We start from the raw sequence: 25501 nt of genomic DNA on the forward strand, positions 1-25501 counted from the left end.
CTTTGGTGCCATAATTTTTTATTGACCTTTACAAAATCTTCATTTAGCAGGGGTCCTTTTTCTAAGTTTCATCAATTTGAATGAGTTAAAATTAGTTTATTTATAGTAAGAACCCTTTGAAATTTGAGGGAAGTAGGCTACTGGGTGGACAGTAAGCAACTTTTTATAACAGAACCTTCAATTTTTGTGTACTTATCCTTAAGTATATCTTACTACATAATTATTCACAATAAATTGGTAAAAGAAACAAATATTACTCTTGTTTCCACCTAAAGCAGTGAAACTTAAATACAAGTGAAGGTTAACACTTACTGTGTTTAAATGGAATTAAATTAAATATGAGGGGGAAATCTTAATTTTTTTTTATTTTTTAATTTTTTTCAGGCACATTTCACATTTTATGCAAAATATCCCCTTCCCATCGCCACAAAGACCAAGAATTCTTGTTCAGGTAATAAAAGAAGGGTGTATTACAGGGGTGGAGAATGGTGGTGTGAAATATAGATCCCTGTTAATTTTCTTTTTTCCTTATTATATGTAAAGCATCATAATGTTTTACATCATTTCCTTACTCTTTTTTTTTTCTTATTTTCCATACTTTGTAAGTGTAAATTAGGACTAGATAACTAGATACCATCCAGAATCAGAAAGTAAAGTGAGTTCTTAGAAATCTTTAAAAAACACAAGTTTAAATTTAGCTTTTCATTTTGACTATTTCATATGTGTGTATGTGTGGGTCTCTCTCTCTCTCTCTCTTTCTTTCTCTCTTTCTCTCTCTCTCTCCCGTTCCCCTCTCTCCCTCTCTCTTTCTCCTCTTTCCCTTATAAAAACGTCATGCATGGTCTGTCAGAAATCCTGTGCTTCTTCAAGGATTTCTTGAATATATATTTTGAATAATATATTTTAATATATTAATTAAAATTGAGATGCTACAAGACTGTGTATACTTGATGTCAAAATAACTTCCATAAAATAGAATTATACTGGCACAGAATCTGGGTTGGAAAGGATGTCTGAGAAAGTTTCATCCAAATGGTATCTAAACAAGAATGCCTTCTACAAGGTGACCTTGTTTAGTCTTTACATGAAGTTCTCCAGTGAGTAGATACCATTCTGGAGGAATTCTATTCCCCGTTGGCTAGATCTAATTAAGATAATTTTCCATCTATGAAGTCTAAATTTACCATGTTGCATCTTCTGTCCTTTTCTTCAAATATTGCCACTTTAAGCCAAGCAGATTAAGTCTAATTCCCTTCATGTGATAGTCCTTTAGATATTTGATGACATTTCTTTTTTAGCAAGGTTGAATATCCTCATTTCTTAACTCCTGTCATGAAGTTTTCATGCCTTTCACTGTCTTGGTCACACTCTTCTGGACATGCATAATCTGTAAAATATGGTATCCCAAATTAAATTCAGTAGTTGAGAAGTAGACTGACCAGAGTAGAGTGTAATAAGTATAACACTTTAAGCCCTGGATAGAATTACTCTCTTAATGTAGATGTAGCCTAACATTACATTAGTTTTTGGCTTGTCACATTTTCACTGTTAAAAGTAATTTTTTTTTTTTTAAAGAATTGGTTCAGCATTCTAATTTGAGATTCTGACTGCTATCCATTATATAGACTATTCTGCCTAATTTTGTGTGATTTATAGATTTGGTAAATATTTAAGCTATGTTTCTAAGTCATTTATAAAAATATTAAAAATCCTTGAACCAATCATTGATCTCTAAAGCACTGATATAGATTATTTTGAAATTGCAAGTTTATTCTTTAACTCCAAAGCTACCTAATTACAATATCATCTAATCCATACTATTTTGTCTGTAAGAATTACATTGAGAAAGAAGTTATCATAGCATATGTGCTTGAGAAAGAAGTTATCATAGCATATATATGTGTGTGTGTGTGTGTGTGTGTGTGTGTGTGTGTGTGTATTTGGTAATTAGATTTTGTTCTTTCTATTAGTATATTTATTTATTGGGTGGGTGTGTTTGTGGAGAATATGGGGAAGAGGGATAAAATAAAACTTTTGTAGCAAATGTGTGCAGTCAGATATGGCAAAAACAAGTTGGCTAAGTCCAATAGTATCTCATTATGCTTATTTAGTCACCTCTCTTAGGTGATGTAAAACATTCATTTCACTATCAGTTTTCTCATTCTGGTCTTCAGCACCCCAAACACTGGTGAAGGGTGGGCAATCAGGATTAAGTGACTTGTCCAGATCATCCAGTAAGTTTTTGAGGGTAGATTTGAACTGATTCTAGGGCCAATGCCCTGGCTACTACTCTACCTAATTGCCCCCATGTCTTTTAAAAATTTCAGTTTTTCTTTGTTACAACATAAGATTTAATTGTGATATATAAAACAAAAACAAAAATTTCCTGTTTCATAAATTTTCTGATAAAATAGTGCCAACTCAGGTTTAGAACAGACAGATTTCTCCATTGTGTGAAATCATTAAAGCCAGTCAAGAAATTATTGGCTACTGTGCTTTAGATAAAGAACTCCAACAGATGTCCAAATACTTGAAATCTCTCATTTTCTACTGTTCCTCTGTCATTCCCCCCCCCCCCCAACTACTTAGCATATTTGCTCTTTCTTGCCATATGGTCTTTTCTATATTATAATGGAAAATATCTCTTATTTTTGAGTCTCCATTGATTTTTATGTAAATACTTTCTACCATGCCTCCCTCTTTAGGTTGGATTTTACCATATAAATATTTTAAAATATTTTTTAAATATTTAAAAAATTTTTAAAAATTCTTTAAATTTTTAAATTCTTTTTTAAAATTCATTTTTATTGCTGTCTTCTTTTTCTTATATCATCACAGTTATTCCAAATACATCCTTCCCTTCATATCAAATAGTATGTTTTAAAGAGGACAAAAACCATCCACATAACTGATAACACTAAAAGCAAAGCATCTGTGGGCATCCCACCTCCACAAACTATTGGGTTAGGAGTATCCTCTTATATGTCTTTATTGAGGACTGCTTTATAATTTTGTTCCATTCACTTTTTGATTTTTTTTTTTTTTTCTTGTGTGGTTCTTTTCATTTATGTTGCTTTAGTTAATTGTATATTGTCTTCTTGGTTCTCTTTATTCATCATCTGTCCATATAGGTCTTTGCAAATCTTTGTGCATTTAACACATTTCTCATTTTTTCCCCTTAAAGAATGCTATTACATTTATGTGCCAGTTTGTTTAGCTGTTCCCTAGCTGATTGGTATCTACTTACTTTGTTTCCATTTCTACCAAAAAAAGTGCTATTATAAATATTATTGTATATTAAGCCATTTTCCAATGATTTCTTTAGGCATATAAATTCAGTTGTGTCATTTCCAGTTCAAATGTAATGAACATTTTAGTCATACTATTAGCATAATTCAAATTGCTTTACAAAATGCTTGTACTACTTCATAGCTCTAGCTATAACAGTATGTTAATATGTACTTACTATTCCACAATTCCTCCAGTACAGACTGTTCCCGTGTTTTGTCATCTTTAAGTATATATTCTTTAGATAATGATGCTCTCCAACCTTTCCTTTAAAATTTTCTTCATTTAAATAAAATATGTCCCTTTACAGCCATATTCTACTTGTTAGTTCTAAATGGTTATCACTTTACCAATACTGAATTAGAATGCTTATTTATCTGCAGATTCTCCAGTACTGAATTTTTGTATTATTTCTTTCTGTATATTTTGTGAATTTTTTTTTGTTTAGATATTAACATATTTTTCTATTTTTTAAAAAAACAATAATCTTTTATTTTCAAAATATATGCAAAGAACTTTTCAACATTCACCCTTGCAAAACCTTGTGTTCTAAATTTTTCTCCCTTTCTTCTCTCCACTCCCTCTCCTAGACAGCAAGTAATTCAGTGTATTTTTAACATGTGCATTTCTTTTATACATATTTATCATGCTATACAAGATAATATTTTTCAATTCTTAAAAATCAATTTTCCTAATTTTTTTCAAATTTTTTAGTCTTTACTTTTAAAAAGTTCATTTTATTAATAACTTCCTGTTTCATCTCCTGTTTTCTTGAATTTCTATACTCTCCTTTGTGCTCGTTCTAACATTTTCATTGATTTTGTTTTTAAATTTTAATTTAAAAAATTGACAAAGCATATATTTTCTCTCCCTTTTACTTTTATTTTTCCTTAACATTACAAAATAACAAATAAAGAAAAATTTTGTACCAAATAAGCCTAGTCAAACAAAAGAAATTTCCATATTCCAAAAATGTAAATCTCATTCTACATTTCTATCATTTCTTGGTCTGGAAATTGGTGATAATATTCTTCACCAGTAGATTATGTTTGGTCTTTGTGCTTTTCTAAATTTGTCTTTCAGGATTGTTTGTCCTTATGAAGTTGTTGTTACTATGTAAATGTGTGATTCTTTCCTCTTTCTTCATTATGAAGTTCATATGAGTCTTTCTGGGTTTCTCTGAAGCCATTCTTTGATTAAAAAAATTTCTTGGGGTACAATTACAAATAATGAAAAAGCGATTTTCCTGTTTTTTTTTTTTTTTTTTTTTTAATTGCATGTTTTTGTCAAAAAACATTTTTTTTTCCTGTTTTATGAATAAGCCTTCAGGTGCAAAAACTTTTACCATCTAAAAACTCCTGGCTACTTTCACAATCTGATATATTGTTTTATATTACAATTCTCTTCACTATACTTGTTTATTACTATCATTTGTTCTTTTGCCTTCACTACTCAGGACAGCCATTTTAATGTCTTTTTAGACTAACTTCTTTTGTTGTTTTTAATTATAATTGCAAAATCAGTATTTAATGATTTCTGCCTTATTTTATGTTTTTGGATCCTTTGTTCTTTAATATGCAATCTGTTTTTGTATGAATTTCATGGACCTTTGCACATGAATATTCTTCTGATTTCTGGTATCTATTCACTTAAAGTCTGTAATTTCTATCTTGTTTATCTTTATTGGTTTTGTCAGACTGTTGGGGTCAACTTTAAGTAGCATCTTATTATTTAGGTCTTTTTTCTTTCAGTCTTTAAAAATTTAACTACTATTCATTGCATCTGTATTCACTATAGACATTTTTTATTTAGCTTAGTTATTTTTAATTATGTGCAGCTTCCTTGTCTTTTCTAGTGTTACAGTTTGCCATTATGAAGTTATAATTTGGATTTGGGCTTTTCAGGAGTCATATGAGATCTAAATAATTTTAATTCCAGCCCTTAATTCTTCATTTATATGAATCTTGTGGCGTTAGGAGATTTTGCTTATGATTTCATTAGTTTAGAGAACTTATAGATTAGGAAATTAAGGTACCAATTGTAGATGACTTTGTCATATAAGCTAGCTTAGAAAGGAAGGAGAGGTATGCTTCATTAGCAAGGTTGGTAGAATTTCACGAGGGTTTTGTAAGAATCAGGACATGTTTGTAGGCACCAGAGAAGTAAATTGTAGAGCAAATTTCAAGATGATCAGAGGCAAGGAACATGGTTGAGAAGATGGGAAGCATGTGGGATCCAGATGCAACTGTAGAGGATGCGCATTTTGGCATTGAATGAGGTCTACTTCTTCATGGAAGATTGGAGCAAAGGAGGAAATAGTTTGGGATCCTGTCAGGGATTTGAGATGAAGAGAGGAAGTGATAAATCTTTTTTGCGAGTGATTAAGGCAAAATCATCAGCTAAGATATTGGAAATCTTATGGTATATTTTGAAGATAGAAGAAAAGAGAAACCTTAGAAAAGTGTTTGTGGAGATTGAAATAGAATTAAGAAGTAGAATTGCCTTGCTGCCCATTTGAGATTAGATAATATACATTTTTATATACATTAGTATATAAATTTAGGGAACATAGTTGTATGATTTACTCTAACTCTCAGAAACACATGGAATGGAATATAATTAAAAAAGTGCTTACTGTGTCCCAAACCTTGGGTATAATAATAAAAAAAAGAGAATCAGCACCTGTTTTTAGAGGGAAACAAAGAAAGTAGGATTGAACTTCTTGGCAAATGTAAAGACCAGGTATCAAGGATGTAGCAGGCAGGTCTTCAGTGCAAATGGCAAGACCTATGACAACACAGTACCTAACACATAGTAACTGCTTGTTAAATTCTGTTTGTTTCTTTTCCTAGAAAGCATTGGCAGGGCAGATGGTATCCCCTCAGTATTCTTACATTGGGCTTGTTGTATCATTAGCTCTTTGTTTCTTTAGTGGGTTTTCCTCTTTTCTTTGTTGCTATCCTTTTACCTTTTGTTGTTTTTTGAAGTGCTTACTATGTATCTGACATTGCTAACACCTGGAGATAGGAAGGACAGTCTAGTGATTGTTGTTAAAGGGATAGATATCCCAAAGGTCAAGAATGAAACAGGGCTCCACCTTTCTCAGTTGTGTGATTGTGGGAGTGGGGTCAATTAATGATATAATAGCTAGTAGACACTGGACTGTGGTGGGTTTGGGGAAGGAGAAAGTCCTTAGCCGCTTTGTCTGCTGTCATGGCTATCAGTGTTGGTCTTCATGATGTAAGTAATTCAGGATTGCAACTTAAGGAGGCAGGATCATTGATAATCTTGATCTTTTCTTTTACTTTTGGGTGTATTTTATTATAGCTTGTTTAATTTTTTATCTTGGTAAAGTATTCTTATGTTATTTAAATTTTCCCTTGTTTATTGAAAATTGCTTCTTGCTGATTGCTTACAAAATTTTATCTTTTATAATTGGGTGACTGTGACCAAAACTCAACTCAGTTTAAATTGAGTACTCCCAATTGACATTTCACGAATTCAGTTAATTTGCAGACTACTATTATTACTCCCGGTTTTTTTTCTCTTATTTGATTTTTGGTAATGTTTAAACTTATTTTCCCCTTCATATTTTTTTGGGAGACCAATAATTTTCAGCTTGTCTTGTTGGGTTTTTAGGCTAGTTCTCTTGTTTTTATTTGTAGATATCTGACATTTTCTGGAAACTTTTTCGTTTGCTACCTTCTACACAAAACCTTTACTGAATCTCTAGTTGCTCATGCCCTGCCTCCTGAACTATTTTCTTATTTTTCCTTGTTTTTATGCTGCATATACACATCTATGATCTGTATTATATAATATAATATTAGTTATGTAATTAGTGCTGTATTCATCAGGACAATGAAAAATTCTTGATAACTAGACTTTAGACTTGTTTCATTTTTATCTTTGATTCTTCAGTTTTCTTTTTCACTGTATTTTAATACATGTTCTAATAATTCTTAAGGGTTGGAACTTTGCTTTTTTATCTTTGTATCCTCAGCACTGTATGCTATGCTTTTGTCATAAGTGCTTATTAAGTATTTGTTGTTTAGTTGAATCTCATTTTGCGTTTTTAAAACTTTGTCTTTAACTATCTCCTTGATTACCTTGGTTTCTCACAGAAATGACAGCTCTATTGAGATTTTCAACCACTTTTCCTTTTCCTGCTTGATTCTTATATCATTGCCTTGAATTTTTTTTTTTTTCCCCCTTCAGCCACCTTATTTTCCTTTTTTGTGGATAATCCTATATTTCGTAATTGTGATACTGAAACACTCTGGAACTTCTTTCAACTATTTCCATTTTCTCTTCTTCAACCATAATTAATTGTTGCAGTTTTCTTTTTTGTTTTAGAGAGGTTTACTCAGTTTTTCTCCTCAGTATTTTTACATTGGGCTTATGTCTTTAGAGCTTTCAGTTTAGCTAATGGCATTTCCTCTTTTCTTTGTTGCTATCCTTTTGCTTTGGCAACTTTTTGTTGCTTTGAAGTGCTTACTATGTATCTGACATTGCTGACACCTGGAGATAGAAATGACAGATACTATTTGCCTTCAAAGAGAATCATTCTAAGGGGATAAAGGGAGATCATATGTACACATATATAAGCAGATATATAATGTTTACTGAAAGAAAGCAAAGGGTGGAAGTGGCACTAGCATATTACTTCCCCCCCCCCAAAAAAAAAAAAAAAACACCTCTTAACATCCTCACATATCAGATTTTGCTGATTCATCAGTTTTCTTTACTTATTATTGTAGTGTTTTTCATTTTGCTTGGAGAAATGCTTCATTCTCCTTAATAATCTGGAAAGTGGAAAAATGTTCTTTGAGCACCCTTTCCCTTTTCTTCTACATGGAGCTTAAACTTTGAATAGAGACAATAATTCCTAGCTATTCAAAGAAAAATATGTCTTTGCTAACATGTCACAGCAAAATTTAATCTTTTTTGTATATCTTTTAGGTACAAAATCCTCAGGCCTTTATGTCTTGGTTGCTAATGCTTTGGGAACTCCTCTTCCCTAGTTAGCACCATCTCACTACATTAGAACCTTTTCATCTAAATTCTTTTTTCTTGTTTTGCCACTTCATCCTCTTCTATTCTTCCTCTAGGACAGACCAACCTTATTTTTCATTTGAATCTTCAATAAATTGATCAGTCATTTTATTAATTTGAATAATTATGGCTTATTATTCTTCCTATGATAGATGGTTCACCTTGACTCCCCCTTCCTGCCTGTTATATTGGCAAACTGTTTGACTATATGTAAATATTTAGTTTATGAGATTGGCTTTGCCAATTCAGTTATTGTCTTGCTTTTTCACAGCTATCAGTCCATGATGCATTAATATTGTCCCAGCCGGTTTTTACACCTTTACCACTAAGGTAATTAATGATATTTAAAATTATGTATCACTAATCAGAAGGCAAAATCTTAATGTTTTAAGGAATAGGTTAAGTAAGTTAAATATTTCTTTGTAAAACCATCGAAAGGAATTAAATTACCTATCTTTCTAGGACGGCATTTCAATTTGTGACATGTGATTGTCATCTGATTTGAATTGTGGGCATAAGAACAAAAGCTAGTGATTTTTTCCCATTGACTGTTCTGACAAACCTGATTCTTAACATGAAATTTGTTTATGCATATGTTGTGACAAGTAATATGTTTTATTTTTAATGTGGCTTACAGATATCTGTCTCATTGTTTAGTAAGAATATGTTATATGAAACCATGTATGAATTATGAGCCACTCCTAAAATTTGCCCCTTTCCACACTGACTCTTGTCTCAGAGTAACTGCTGATGAATAATATTGTCTTTTATTTAGAAATAAATATACACAAGAAAAATCATATAATTAGTGACTCATAATGGGATATAAAACTCTTATTCACTCAAGATTAGGGATTTAGAGCTTAGCTTTTAATATATTTGTATTTTTATGTGAATTTTCAGCATAAGTCAGCTTATAACAGATGGGTCAAAAGGATATAATTTTTGCAAAATAAATTCCTAAAACCTTACCGATTATAACAGTCTGTTGCATTCCCTTCCTCCCCTCAACCCTCATTTCAGAGGTCAAAAAGTTAATTTAAGCCTGTTTTTAATTTTGTCCTTTACACTCATTGCCACAAGCAAAATTTTTTTCATCACTAATAGCATTATCAGAAGGAAGTAAGAATAACAAATTGAGTCCCTTTACTATGGGAGTAATGGATACAAACTTTAGAAATACCTGATTCAGCCTGTCATGCAGACAATTTTAATCAATGATCATTAAGAATAAAAGTTGCTTAAATACTTAACTATTGTCTTTATATTTATATTCTGTGTCATATATTGGCATCAAGCTAGATGCTATTGTATTAAATTGTTTATTTTCAGGAGATTAGTGCTGTACCTCAGTGTTCTAAAAGAAATCAAAATGTCATATGTTTTGTTTTGTTTTTGTATTCAAATGTGTCTTTAAAAGTGTGATTTAATTATTATCAATCTTTTTTATTTTTAATTTTTTCCAGTGGAGCTGACTTCAGCACATTGTTGATGAATCTGGGTCCTGAAAATTGTGCGACATTGCTTCTTTTTTGTTTTGCTTGAAAGTAAGATCCTGCTTCATTCTCTTAGACCAGCTGTGTTGACAGGTGTGGCAGAAGCTGTTGTTGCTGTAAGTATTGGATTTTTATTCTCCCTTCCAAGAATTTGTAGCATCATAATTTCCTATTTATAGTAACATCCAAAAGCAAGCACCATTTTGGATTTAAAAACTTTCATTCCAATGAAACGATAATATACAGGAAGTGGACCTGGCACAAATAAGGAAACTAAGCAAACAAGGAAATTTCCAGTTTGGTATGTTTCAGGTAGGGAATAGAGCTAGAAAAGAAAAGTCCATTTTTTCAGTGTTACTTTTATTATTGAGATATTTAGAGAGCAACAAGTCCATGTATTTACTAACAGTGGGCACATTAAAGACTCATTTAAAGTGCATTTAGGTCGTGAAGTGGATAGGGCACCAGCCCTGAAGTCTGGAGACCTGAGTTTAAATCTGGCTTCAGACACTTAATATGTCCTAGCTGTGTGACCCTGAGCAAGTAACTTAACCCCAACTGCCTCAGGCAAAAAAAAAAAAAGACTCAGTTAACTAAATCAGCTAACTACATAGTTCCTTCTTCTAATTGGAAATTAGCTACAGTTACTAGTTCTGTAGAATTTCAGTGATATATAGCATAAATAACAACAGTAAATAATTACTGAGAAACTTTTTATATTGGAGTTAGGGAGACATACATTCTGGTGCAGTAGAAACCAGCTGTATTTGACAATAATTTCTAGTCCTATTTTTTGCCATTTATATTTTAGCACAGACTCCATAATAAATACTTAGTAAATGTTTTAGCTGTCTTATTAAGGATGTGCTCTTCAGAAAGTAATTTTACTTTTTTTTTTTTTTTTAAACTTAAATTTAGATGTTCTTTAAGATTGCATTTAATCAAAATCTGTGATGAACTGTGAAGGAGGCAAGAATTTCTCCTTTTAAGAATTTAAGTTTGAATAGGGAGATAAAGGGTGTGTCTGTGTGTGTATATATGTTTATATTTATATGAAATGTCATGTGATAAGTAACTCTGAGGAATATGGAGTTTAATGGAAGGTGAAGTCACTGACTCATTAGAAAAGGTTTCTGGAAAGAAAAAGAACTTGAACTAAATAATAAAGGAAAAGTAGAATTCAGATAAATAGACAGGAGCAATTTGTGGTGGTTGTTAAAAAAAAGTTATACTTATTGATCCATTAAAGAAATTTCTTTAGCGTTTGACATCTATTACTAGGACTAGTGTATTCCTTGACAATTAGATCTTTCCACATTTTTTGAGTTCCTGTTTTCTTTTGGCTAATTCTTCTAGCCCTAGATTAAATGTCACTCTTACTCTTTGGTCTTCCTTTCTCCTTTTCCAAATCAAAAAGTGATCCTCTGTCCTTGGATTTTTTTCAAAGCAATTAAAAAAAAAAATCATACATTTTTACTGATACATTTTGTTTTTAAGGCGTCCCTTGAAAGGCCTCCCCTCCAAAAAAAAGTACTCTCTTACTCAGAAAAACAAAGAGGAAGAAAAAAAAATCAGCAAAAACTTATTTTTAAAAACCTGACATTTTATGCAGTATTTCATACCTCTAAAGGGATTGTTTTCTCATACTTTGTCTTTGGAGACAAATTCTTTGTTATTTTGTGATTCTTTATATATTTGCCATTGTGTGTGTATATATATATCCCCCTGAGGCTGGGGTTAAGTGACTTGCCCAAGGTCACACAGCTAGGAAGTGTTAAGTGTCTGAGACCAGATTTGAACTCGGGTCCTTCTGAATTCAGGGCTGGTGCTCTATCCCATTGAGTATATTCTTGAGGCTTTCATATTTTCATCAGCTTATATAAGTCTGTTCATGCTTATCTGAATATTTTCTAGTTTTTTTCTTACATCACACACTATTACATCCATTACATTTATGAACCTTAATTTATTTAGCTATTTCATTTTGGATGCTACCACAGTGTGCTGCTATAAATATTTTGCTACATATGCTATGCTGCTGTTATTTTGTCAATGGTTCTTTGGAATGTATGCTTGCATAGCACTTTCTTTGGTCCTTTAGGTCTACTTACCTCATCTATCGTTAACAACTCTGCCTCTCAATCACCATTCTTCTCAAAATTATAAGCTCATTTTGTGCATATCTTTTGATTCAGCAATACTGTTACTAGATCTGTATCTCAAGGAGATCATAAAAAAGCAAAAAAGACCTACATGTACAAAAGTATTTATAGCAACTCTTTGTGGCAGCAGATAATTGGAAGTTGAGGGCATGCCCATTACTTCGGGAACCTCTGAACAAATTGTTTTATTTGAGTACAATGGAATACTATTATGCTATAGGACATGACAAAATAGGAAGATTTTAGAAAAACCTGGACTTTGTTGAACCAATACAAAGCGAAGTGAATAGAACCAGAAGAACATTGTACATAGTAATAGTAACATTGTATGATGATGAATTATGAATGACCTCTTCTCAGCTATATAATGATGCAAGGTAATTTCCAAAACACTCATGATGGAAAATACTATTGACTCTAGAGAGTCAGATTGAAGCATACTATCACTTCTTTTATTTTTATTTTTTTCTTTTTGTTCTGTTTCTTCTTTCACATGTCTAATATGGAAATGTTTTACATTACTTACATATATAATATATCAAATTACTGTTTGGAGGAGGAAGGGAGAAAATTTGGAACTCAAAATTTTTTAAAAAAGAATTTTTAAAATTCTCTTTGTATGTAATTGGAAAAAATAGTATTTAAAAAAATCAAATATACATAAAATATTCTTCCTCCCAGTTTCTTTCTTAAGGACATTGTTATCCTTCTAAGCACACGTTAAGATTTGAAACCTCAGAATCACATTTCCTCTTCATATTAAGTATTATTCATTCTGTCCTTTCCTCTTTTTTAAAATTTAGGCTGCTTTCAACAGTCTTTACTCAAACTAAGACTTGTAACTAAGACTTCTGCTTCTAGATTTTCCCAGCTGTTTTTTATTCAGTTGCCAAATCTGATCATCTTGCTCTATTCCTCAAAAATTTATGTTTTTGGGGTACTACTTTATGATTTAAGCTTTAAAAACCAGTCATAATATAATACTAACTTACCTTTCCATCATTGGTTCACCATCTTCATGTTCTTTGAACATGAAATTCAGCCTCCTACTTACTTGTTTTCATAGGCTTTGTCTCATGCCTGAGACTTATTCCTTCCATTATATTTGTCATTTCTTCTTTTTAAGGCTAAATGTAGGTGCTATCTCTTTATTGAAGCCCTCTCTGATTATTTCTCCCCAACCCCCAAAATGTTTTCTCCTTCCTGTATATATCTCATTTACCATTCCCTACTTTACCTGTGTATTTATGTTATTGCCTCCTTAAAAGGACAAGGTTTTTCTTCAGCACCAACCTTAGAACCTTGGACACACATAATTGGTACTTAATCACTGTCTGCGTAAATCAGTTAGTTACTATTGAGAAAGGGTAATATTATTGCTTTATTTGATATTTTTGTTGAAACTTTCAATTTATTAAGTTGTTATCAAAAGTGTAAATTTAACTACCTAAATTGATCTACTTATTTAGTACTATACCAATTAAACTCCCAAGAAATTATTTTATAGATCTAGAAAAAATAGTAACAAAGTTCATCTGGAAGAACCTAATATACCAAGATAAGATTATAAATGGGTTCATGATCTAGACATACAGAGTGATAATATAAACAAATTAGAGGAACATAGTATAGTTTACCTCTCATATCTGTGGAAAAGGAAGGTATTTGTGTCCAAAGAAGAATTGGAGATCATTATTGATCACAAAATAGATAATTTTGATTATATTAAGTTAAAATTTTTTGATGAGAAAATCTGAAATGCAAGGCTATGCAAGGGTCCCTATTGTCAAATTATCCATGCATATGTTTTGAAAATAAAAACCTTTGTTTTTGTTTTGTTTTTTCTAATACAATAAACTAGATAACACAGAGGAAATTTTTTTTTTAAAGTGTAAATTTTTTTTTACCTTTTGACTAAAGCATTTCCAGTTTTAGAATTATACTTGAGAGTTAGCCAATCAAATTAGCTCCAATTTTTCATTGAGACTTTATCATTTGGTTCACTGCTTAATTCATTTTGCTTTTCATATTCTATCTTTAAAATAGGGATGCATAAGACCACAAACATAGTAGGAAATGGAATATATTTTTAAAAATGCTTGGTATTTTTATTGTACCAGTGATAATAGTTACTATTTAATAGTAATAATAATAATAGTAATTATTTTATTCATGCAATCAGAATATTCTGTTTCATTATGAAATATTCTAGTCAGGTTGGTTTTTGAAATGAAATCACTTTCAGGTAAATATGAAAGGGGATTTTAATTTGTGTCCAAAGAAGAATTGGAGATCATTATTGATCACAAAATAGATAATTTTTTATTGAAAAATAAAAATTTGTCTCACAAATTTCATTTTATTGAAGTAATATAAATATAAATAAAAATGTACATTTTTTTCTGTGAAGTTTCTTATTTGTTTCTACTACTTTTTTTTTTTTTTTTTTTTATTCCAGATGATCTTTCCATTTCAGTGGCAATGCCCGTATATTCCCCTTTGTCCTCTCTCTTTGGCAGCAGTACTCAGTGCTCCCTTACCTTTTATAGTTGGAGTTGACTCAAGATACTTTGATCTCTATGATCCACCGCAGGATGTTGTTTGCATTGACTTGGATACAAATATGGTTTATATGTAAGTTTATTTTTAGACATCATTTTTCTGTGTTTTTAAAACTTTGAAGAATATCTGACAAAATGGTATGGACAGTGAAAAAATTTTAAAAATCCATAAGAATCCATTTAAATAATTTTTGAAAAGGAAGAAAAGTAATGATTAGTGCTTGGAGGTTGCTTCTTAAAGTTTTAGCTTCTTAATTGGTTCAGTAGAAGTAGAATAGATGAATTTCTAGAGCTCAGTTAAGGATATATTTAGGCATACTTTCTCACAAATCTGAACCAGATAGATGTTTCTTAAATCTGCACATTAATTATGCCACATCTTCCTTAAAAGGAAGATGTTGCATTTTTAAATAAGTTTTCTCTTTTTGGTCAGAGATAATAAAATATTACAGGCATGGGATATTAGGGATCCAGAGATCAGAGAGTACCCCTGAATACTATTCTTGGGAGTCAGGAGATATGGGCTCAAGCCCTAGATTTGTCACCATTTTGTAATGCTATATTTTTTTAGTTTAGCTGGATTTTAGCATCCCCACCTGTGAAAGAATTCAGCTTTATGCTTTGTAATATCCTTTCTAACTTTGAGAGTTTACTTGTAAAAATCCAGAGAGCAGCGTAATGGACAGATGAATCCTGCTATTAATTTTCTTGGTGTCAGATGCTAGTGAGATTAATAGGAAATGAATGAGGAGAGAACAACCATAGAGTGAGTCTAAAGAGTAGAATGTAATTTCTCTTTAAAGGTTTCTAATGAACATTACACATGACTTTGTAAAACAACATATTTGAATCAAAATAATGTTGCTTTATTTGTAATGTCTATATTTTTAAATTTATTGATTTGAGAAAATTATAGTTGCAAGTTATCCTTGCATTATTACATGATTCCTTTACCCATTAGTGTTTTTTAAAAAGGTTTAGATTTGAACTACAATATAAATTGTCATAGACTAAAATAGTCGTGCTTGCATAAAATGGTAAGTCTTGAGTTCCAAATAATCTTAACTCCATTTGAAAATCTTAGTTATTTCCCCCTATAGTTTGACACAAGAAAAAAGTGCAGTATAAATCAGTGATTTTTTTTTTTTTTAATAGAAAATGGATAGATGTTGAGAAATCTCAAAACTTTTTTTATTTTGTTTTTTGTTTTAACCAAAATTTCAGTTTGGAAATGTACTACCTGAACCTTGAAGTTATTTGTCTAGAAATTTTTTAAAAAGATCTGACAGTTTTCTTTATTGTATTTTGACAGTCTTGCTCTATTCCCTTTTCTCAAACTGAGTTAAAATTTGTATCAAAAGTTCTCTGATAAGGATTTTTATAACTGTATATCTGAGTTAAAAAGATATACAAAGGATTAGAATTAGTTGGAGTGTACATGGTTAGACCAAAACGTTACCCTTTTCAAGAAGGAAGAAAACAATCTTGAAATGAGTTTATCATTCAAAATTGGTTTTGAGATCACTAAGCTCCTATAGTTATAAATATATTGAGATTTGTAAATTGATAAAAAAAAGTACTTGCATTTATTAATATCCCTTACAAGGATTGATAGCCACTTAAAGTTACTTTTGAGGGATTTCTGATTAGTTTTAATGGAAAACTAGATATCTTACACTACTACTTGTTTTTAAACTATGTGGATAGTTAGTGAGATTTTTTTTAAAAAACCCCCCCCCCCAATGTCTACCCATCTTTGCTTATTTTCCTATTTGCTTACCAAACTGAATAAGTTACATAAGTGTTTGGTATAATATTTTATAATTTTATTTTCTGATTTTTATTCTCTCCCTTCTACTTCTCCCCAATTGAGAGGGACTTTTAATTTTAACCATTTTATAATTTATCCTCTAAGTTTCAAATAATAAAATTGCATTTATTTTTTACAATTTCCTTGGATTATTTGTACATTTCAGTCCATAATGTTTTTTCCATTAATATTAGTACTTGACTTTGTAATATTTAACAAATGGAAGCTGATAAATGTAGTCTTTGTAAGATACCAGTTATAATGACTTTATTAGAAATGCTTTCTGAATATTATATTGCCTTTAAATACTGGGTTGACCTTTCAAATGTGGCAAGTAATGTAGAATATTCATCTTGGAGTGAAAATGTTTTATTGCTAAATTTCACTTGCACATAGGTAAACCAGGTATTATTGTGTTTAGAACTTTGCTGTAAGATTTTGAAGCTGAGAGATGAGTTTTTGGATTTAGATTAGTACCTCAAACATACCTTGATAGATCCAAATGAGTTTTGAGTACCTAGGAATTGAGTTCTGTTAAAAAAAAATGTCATGTAATTTAACATATATTGGTCTACTTGCCAATAGAGGGGGTAGGGGGAAGGAGGGGAAAAGTTGGAACAGAAGGTTTTGCAAGGGTCAATACTGAAAAATTACCCATGTATATATCTTGTAAATAAAAAGTCATAATAAAAAATAATAATAATTTTTAAAAAAAAGTCATGTAGCTTAATGAATCTGAGAAATAACACATTTGAAAAATGGTATTTTATAGTGATATTAGTCTTTCTGTGTTTATTCTGAATAGATGAAGTTAAAATATCTATATAGTAATTTACATTTAGACATTATTTGAATTTAATTTATACTGCTCTTGTGAGATATGGATAATGCAAAAATAATTATCCCTATTTTATAGATGAGAATGACGTGCTTACATATATATATATATATTTTCTCAATTCCTGAAATGCCAGGAACCCTTTTACTATGCCACAATTTTCATTAGCATACTGATAGAAAAGGTCTATTATCAAATGGGACTATGAGTGATTTTTCAAGTGAAGTGATTCTAGGCTATGACCATTTACTGATTTATAGCTTGTGGCAATAGAATATTGCCTTGAACCTGAGACTTTAATTAATTTGCCCAAGCTCAAACCCTGGTCTCTTTAGTGATGACCCACTGCACCATTGTACCTCTAAGATTAAAATAAGATTCTTCAGTTTGTATTTACTATGTTTTCTCTTTGTTAAATAGATCTGATGAAAAGAAGAACATGAATTGGAAACAGCTTCCCAAAAAGCCCTGTAAAAATTTACTTAGTACTTTAAAGAAATTGTATCCCCAGTTGTCTTCAGGTAAGTGTGAAATTATTTCATGTAAAGGAAGCATCTATGGAGTTTATATATAAATAATGAGGTATTTTAATAAAAATATTTATCCTTCCTGGTATACCACAATGTGAATATCTGGAAAAAAATAAGTTTTACTTGTGTATAATTGTGTATAGAAAGCTCTAAAAAAATTCTCAGAAGAGAATAAAATTTCACCTTGTTCTTATTTTGGCTATTTGATTTTTTAAAAATCAGATTAGCTAATTAATGGTTCATTGATTTTTCTTAAGCTTTTTTGTTTTTGTTTTTCCTGAGGCTGGGGTTAAGTGACTTGTCCAGGGTCACACAGCTAGGAAATATTAAGTGTCTGAGACCAGATTTGAACTTGGGTCCTCCTGAATTCAGGGCTGGTGCTCTATCCACTGTGCCACCTAGCTGCCCCTTTTTCTTAATCTTTTAAAAGAACCTTTTCATTTTGTTCATAATTGCTATAATCCTATGATTTTCTAATTTATTCTTTTGTACATCTTTTGGCTTATTTCTTAATTTTCTAATTTTTAAAATTTCAGAGTTGATTAGTATTTTTTTTAATTGTACATTCTTTGTGAGATAAATTTCATATATAAGGTACATTAATCCATTTTCTTTTATCCTTTTATTTCAGTACATTTCATCAACAATAATAGAATTTTTCTCATCTTTCTGTTTAGTGATATATTAGGAGCAAAAGTTAAATGAGTAGTTAATGTATTAAACAAAAACCTTAAGTATAAAATATCATGTTGTCAAATTGCTATTTTGGTACCTGAAAATCCCTCTTCTTCCCCCCCAACAACAACAAAATTAGTTGCCATTATGTTTTTTTAGGATAAATTAAAAAAATTTTTTTTTTGTTAAATATTTCCCAAGTACATGTAAAAAAAATTGTTTACCAATTATTTTTGAAATTTTGAGTTCCAAATTCTCCTCCTTCCTTCATATCTCTACCTTCTTGAGAAGACAAGCAATTCTATGTTGATTGTACATAGTAAAGTCATACAAAACATATTTCCATATTAGTTATGTTAGAAAAGAAAATGCAAAATAAAATAATAAAACTAAAGAGCTTTTTTTTAAAGTATGTTTCAGTCTGTATTCAGAGTTCATTAGTTCTCTTTCTGCACATAGATAGCATTTTTCATCATGAGACCTTTGGAACTACCTTGTTTCATTGACTTTAAGAGTAAGTTTTTCACAAAACTCAGCAACAAGAGATAAAAAAAGAAATCAAGTTAAAATAACAGCTTATGATATAAAATACACAAGATTCTATTCACTAATACAAACCCAAGGATTATGTGAATACATTGGCAAAATGCTTTTCACAGAAATAAAAACAGATCTAAACAATTGGAACAATATTAATTGCTCTTGGTTAAGCAGAACCAATATAATAAAAATGACAGTTAATTTGCCTATTCAGTAGCAGACTAATCAACTACCAAAGAATTACTTAATAGTAACAAGATGCATTTGGAATAAGAAAAAAAAAAGAATCTCAGATTCAAGGAATTGGATCATGGTTTTAGCAGATTACTTCATCCTGATCTTTTTTTTTTGGTTCTTTGAGGCAAAGTGCCTGCAGTTAGGCAATTAATTAATACATACTTATTAGTTGATTTATTCCAGGCTCTCTTATTTTGTACTCTTTCCATTATACAGTTCATAGAAAAACACAAGAAGGCTCAGCAGTGGAAATGACTCCAATAGAAGCAGATTTTTCTTGGCAGAAGAAAATGACTGAACTTGAGATGGAAATCCAGGAGGCATTTTTACGCTTTATGGCTTCTGTTTTAAAGGGATATCGGACGTATCTCAAACCAATCACAGAAGCTCCTTCAAATAAAGCTACAGCTGTAGATTCATTGTTTGACCGGCAAGGTGAGTGCTATTGAAAGGTGCAATTTCATATGATTGGAATGAGGTTTCTATGTGCTTCCTTACTGAATGATATCCAAAATAAAAACTTTTCCAAATAATGTTCATTATGCATTTTACCTATAAAATTTATTATCTTCTAGGCATGGGGGATATTAAGATGAAAATCTCTGCTATGCAGAATTTTATAATCTACTAAGAACATACAGATAATATATAAATTGTTAGAGTTTGGATGAAGTTTAATTTTTATCTTCGTACTACATTTTTCTTATATTTACTAACCAGGATGTTTTAAATTCTGGAATAAAGTCTTTAAAGGGATACAATACTAGATCAATAAGATGAATATTTGAATAAACAATAAAGTATATTTAAATAGTTCATATTTTGTATTAGTCATTGAACAGAGCTTTTTTGTATTCTTGACTGTAAGTGAAATATTTTCTGGTAGTTTGTAAAATAAATTTAAACTATCTTTCCAAATAAACAGCTTTGTGCCACACCAATTAAACTATCAAAAAATTATTGATAGATCAAGAAAGTATAACCATAAAATTCACCTGATCAAACAAAAGGTCAAGAACATCAAGGGAATTAATAGAAAAAAAATTATAAAGGAAGGTGGCCTAGCAATACCAGCACTCAAATTATACAGTAATCATCAAAACTCTCAGGTACTGGCTAAGTAATAGAGTGGTGGGGTAGTAAAATAGACTTGGCCCAGAAGACATAGTAATCAATGACAAAATAATCTAATGTTTGGTAAACCCAGCAACCCTAACTTTCAGGATAAAAACTCTATTTAACAAAAAGCTGCTGGGAAAACTGGGAAACAATAGAATACAAACTGAGTATAGATCAACATTTCATAACATATGCCAAGATAAAGTCAAATTGGATGCATGATTTAGATATAAGCAAATTAGAAGACCAAATAAATAAACAACCGTATTTTGGGACTTAGATGAGGGAGTGAAAAGAACCAGACTAGTTCTTCACCTTTTCTCTTGTTTTTTCTCAGGCTCCTGAGAAACTTATTTTCTTTACTTTTAAAAATAATATATTTTTTTTTGAGACATTCAAGGGTTAAGTGATTTTTCCAGGTTTACACAGCCAGTAAGTGTCTGAGACCAGATTTAAACTTAAGTCCTCCTGACTCCAAGGCCAGTGCACTTATCTACTGCACCATTTAGCCACAACCTATATTACCACTTCCCCTACCCATGGCAACTTTTAAAAGAATTTATTTTATAATTATCCTAGTTACTTTTGTCTTTTGGATCTCCTGTTTCAAAATGGCTGTGTAAGTCCCCTTGCTACTTAATTCTAGTTTTTCTAGTTCCTGTCCCTAAAGAGATGATACTTTACTGATTAGAATACAACCGATAACCATTATAAAAGACTAGAATTACATTTGATAAGATCAAACAATGATTGAAAGAGCCTAGAAAAGGGATATTACTTATAGTCATGATATCAGAGCTTTATGGGAGAAAGATAAAAAAGAGCAAACTAAGACTGGGGAATATAATATGAAAAAAAGATTAAGGCTGGGAAAGTAATAGATATTTTTGAGCATGTAATCAAAGAAATGAACTAACAGCACAAGAGTTAAAGAATCCAAAGGTATAACAGATGTCAGAAGGCAATAGATAACTGTCAGTTGAGCAATTTTTGATACTAAGAGCTAAGAAAAGAGAATGACATGTGAGCTAGAGTGATTTTTATGGGGATATTAGGGAGGAAGGACTGAACTGCTTGAATTCATTTTCATTTAAATGTTCATTATTTTATAAATTTGGCAAAAATCAGTGAGAATGAACATTTCTCCATCAAAGAACAGATTAATAGCTATAAATGAACGGGTAAATCTCAACTGTTTACAACTTTTTTTAAAGTAAGCTTTTAAAAACTTTAAAGAAAGCTTTAAAAACAACAAAAACAACAACAACAAAAAAAAAAACAAATAGCAGCTACAATAACAAGGTGAAAATACTATTGCTTTGATCTACATTCAGTCTGGGTGGCACTTTGCATCACAAGTCAATTAGAATTTCCTCGAATCACCTCATTGTTAAAAAGAGCCAAATCCATATTATCCCATAATCTTAATTTAACTTGTACAATGTTCTCTTGGTTCTGCTCACTTCACTCAGCATTAATTCATGTAAATCTTTCCAGGTCTTTCTGAAATCATCCTGCTGCTTGTTTCTTAAAGAATAATAATATTCTATAACATATATATGCCATATCTTATTTAGCTATTCTCCAACTGATAGGCATCTACTCAGTTTCCGATTCTTTGCCACTACAAAAAGGGCTGCTATTTGTAGCAGCACATGTGGGCTCTTTTCCTTTTTTTATAATCTCTTTGAAATACAGATCCAGTAGAGACTGTGCTGAATCAAAGGGCATACAGAGTTGTAGCCCTTTGGGCATAGTTTCAAACTGCTCTTCAGAATAGTTGGATCATTTTACAACTCCACCAATAATTCATTCATGAACTAATTTTCCCACATCTCCCACAGTCATCATTATCTTTTCTAATCAGCCAGTTTGACAGGTGGGTCATTCCTTAGTTTTAACCCATGGTTTGGATTTTTTTTTTTTTTAATTTTTATTATTATGGCTTTTTATTTACAAAATATATGCATGGGTAATTTTTCAGCATTTGATAATTACAAATCCTTTTGTTCCAATTTTTCCCCTCCTTCCCCCCATCCCCTTCCTCAGATGGCAGGTTGACCAATACATGTTAAATATATTAAAGTATATGTTAAATACAACATGTATACATGTCTATACAGTTATTTTGCTGTACAAAAAGAATCGGACTTTGAAATAGTGTACAATTAAGCTGTGAAGGAAATCAAAAATGCAGGCAGACAAAAATAGCAGGATTAGGAATTCTATGTAGTGGTTCATACTCATTTCCCAGAGTTTGTTGGGTGTAGCTGGTTCAGTTCATTACTGCTTTTTTGGAATTGATTTGGTTCATCTCATTGTTGAAGAGGGCCACGTCCATCAGAATTGATCATCATTTAGTATTGTTGTTGAAGTATATAATGGTCCTGCTCATTTCACTCAGCATCAGTTCATATAAGTCTCTCCAAGTCTCTCTGAAATCATCCTGCTGCTCATTTCTTACAGAGCAATAATATTCCATAACATTCATATACCACAATTTATTTAACCATTCTCCAATTGATGCACAGTTTGTATGCACAGTTTGATCATTTTTTGAGCATAGTTCCAAATTGCTCGCCAGAATGGCTGGATGTATTCACAATTCCACCAACAATGTTATCAGCGTCCCAGTTTTCTCATATCCCCTCCAACATTCCACATTATCTTTCTCTGTCATTCTTGCCAATCTGACAGATGTATAGTGGTATCTCAGAATTTGACCCATGTTTTTCTAATACATTTCTCATCATCTCCATCTCTTTCTACCTTGCTTTGAGTTGAAAGTATATTTTGATTTAATTTGCAAGGTCTGACCAAATTTTTCACTGAATTAATGGGGGGGGGGGCAAAAGGAAGGTGGTCTCTCAATACCAGATCTTAAATCATATCATTTATTTAGAACTTATTTTGTCCCATAAACTATAATTATCTTCATGGATGTCTTACAAATATCACAAGGGCTGCAACATAAAATGAATGTTCTATGAAATGGTTTTTTTTTGTTTTTGTTTTTTAATGAACAGCAAATCAAATTTATCATTTCTTTTATTTGTCTCTGTAAGCCATCTTTCCATTAGTGTTTTCCTTTTGGTTTCATTTGTAGCAAGAACTTAAAGATTTTTGTGATAATTTCCTTCATTTGTACATCCATGTAATTGGAGAAATAAAATACTATTGAATTTTTTTTCTTAGTTTTTTTTTTTTTTTTTTAACCCCTTTCATTCTGATTTTTACTTAGTCATAGATAGGGTAAGAATATTCAACAAGGACATAGAGGCAAGGGCATTTTGTTAATTCATCTAAGTTCAGTCACCCTACCTCAAATATATGTTATTCTATCAGTCAATCATTAGGGAAGTACTTGGAGTTGTTCTTTGCTTTTTGTACTAAGGCAATCTAGAAACAATACCCATTCAAAACTTTTTTGTTTCCTGAGTCATTTAAATGATGAGGGCAATTATATTAACTTTTAAAGAAATGAAATAGTTCTACCCATTTAGCAGGAAATATTGTATTCCTCCTAGCACTCATATATAGATAGTTCTCATTAAAAAACTATGTAAATAGCACCACCCTTGAAGTCAGGAAAACCTGAGTTCAAATCTGGCCTCAGACACCTAACACTTCCTAAGTGTGTGACCCTGGGCAAGTCACTTAACCCCAACTGCCTCAGGCCCTCCCCCCCCCAAAAAAAAAAAAAAAGCTATGTAAATAGAAACCTAGTTTAAAGACTGGTACTTTTCTTCTTTAGATCAATTTTTTTTTCAATATCAAAAAATATTTAAGATTTTTCCAAGCCTTCATTTTCAAATACTGAATAAACTCTAGTAGGCCTTATTATGTTAGAAAAATTTCAAGTACAGCTCCAGCAGCAGACTGCTTCTTCTTTCTAAAGACTGATCAAAACAAATAAGGAGAGTTGCCTTGATTATGGCAGTTCATGACAAGGAGGGCTGGAAGTAGGGGAGAATTGGAGGGAAGAAAACAAAAAAAGATTCTGATTTCTACATGGTACTCAGCTTTATACCTTATGAACTTTATTTTGATTTTTAGGTTGTACATATATAGTCATTTAAAACATTTTCATGTTAGTTATGTTATGAAAGAAAAATCAGAATAAAAGGGATGAAAAAACAACCAAAAAAAAAAGATGAAAATGCTTCAATCTGTATTGTCTCCATACTTTTCTGTTTGGAGATAGATGGCAAAAACAATCTCTTTTTCTTAATTTTTAATACACCTCATTTTATTTCATTTTCAAACCTTAATTATCCCATCAGCCCTGCTGTGCAACATCAATGAAACTTTTAATTAATTGGGAATAGTTGAGTTTTTGTGAATGCATGGTAGATCAAATGGTATGTGATCTTTACCATCAAAACAGTTACCTGAGTAAGGTAGAGAATACAACATATTGTGCTTATTCTATAGAATAAATACTTTCTTTAATGGCTTTCTTCTCATAAGTGGTTTCCTATTCATACATCATAGTAATTCAAAATTCTTTGAAAAATAGAATAATTTGATAATTTTATTTAATGACCTTTAATCAGAAATATCATCAGATGATGAATGTTCATACAAGATCTCCCCCATTATGTTACAAAAGAACCTAAACAGAATCCAAATTGAAAAAGGTCCTGGGTATTAAGGTCTTCAAAAATGCTTGTGTTAATAAATAGTATCTTACTAATTTGCATTAAATCTTAGAAAATTGAAAGTGATCCATAGCCTCATAAGGGTTTGGTCTCATTTTTCACATGTGAAAAATCAAAAAAAATTTTTTCCCAGAAGTTTTATTACCCAGATTTTGTTAGGTTCAGTTTGTTTTCATGCTATATATGTGGTGTTACCTATTGAACCCATTCCTGATGTAAGTTCTCAAAACTATAAACTTTTCTCCCCACTCTAATACCTATGTGTCTATTCTTGTGCCTTATTTGTATAATATAATTATTTTTACCTTTATTCTGTGAATTTTTTTTTGAGTTTACCATATTGTTGATGTAAATCTTAAACATAAAATAAAGTATACATTTCCCATGTATAAAAAGCACAAATAATTTGTCCATGTTTAAACAGTTTGTCCAAATTGAGTTCCTTAAAAGTGGTCTTTGCTATTGGTTTTTATATGTTAAAATTTCTGTTAAGTTTGTGTTTTGGTTTATAGAAAGTCCTGAAAATCTG

The 25501-nt window shown here is 31.0% G+C and overlaps 1 protein-coding gene across 1 annotated transcript in view; it reads left to right on the forward strand.

The window, feature by feature from the left end:
• Positions 1-25501, forward strand: part of DENND4C (DENN domain containing 4C) — a 133361-nt gene that overhangs the window by 52794 nt on the left and 55066 nt on the right. The window contains 7 exon segments of the mRNA XM_074281602.1: positions 385-451; positions 8615-8673; positions 9810-9873; positions 9875-9955; positions 14460-14635; positions 17631-17731; positions 19409-19627. Of these exon segments, the coding sequence (XP_074137703.1) occupies positions 385-451; positions 8615-8673; positions 9810-9873; positions 9875-9955; positions 14460-14635; positions 17631-17731; positions 19409-19627 (767 nt within the window).

Source organism: Sminthopsis crassicaudata, chromosome 1 (assembly GCF_048593235.1).
Source record: "Sminthopsis crassicaudata isolate SCR6 chromosome 1, ASM4859323v1, whole genome shotgun sequence".
In the NCBI taxonomy this organism is placed as follows: domain Eukaryota; kingdom Metazoa; phylum Chordata; class Mammalia; order Dasyuromorphia; family Dasyuridae; genus Sminthopsis; species Sminthopsis crassicaudata.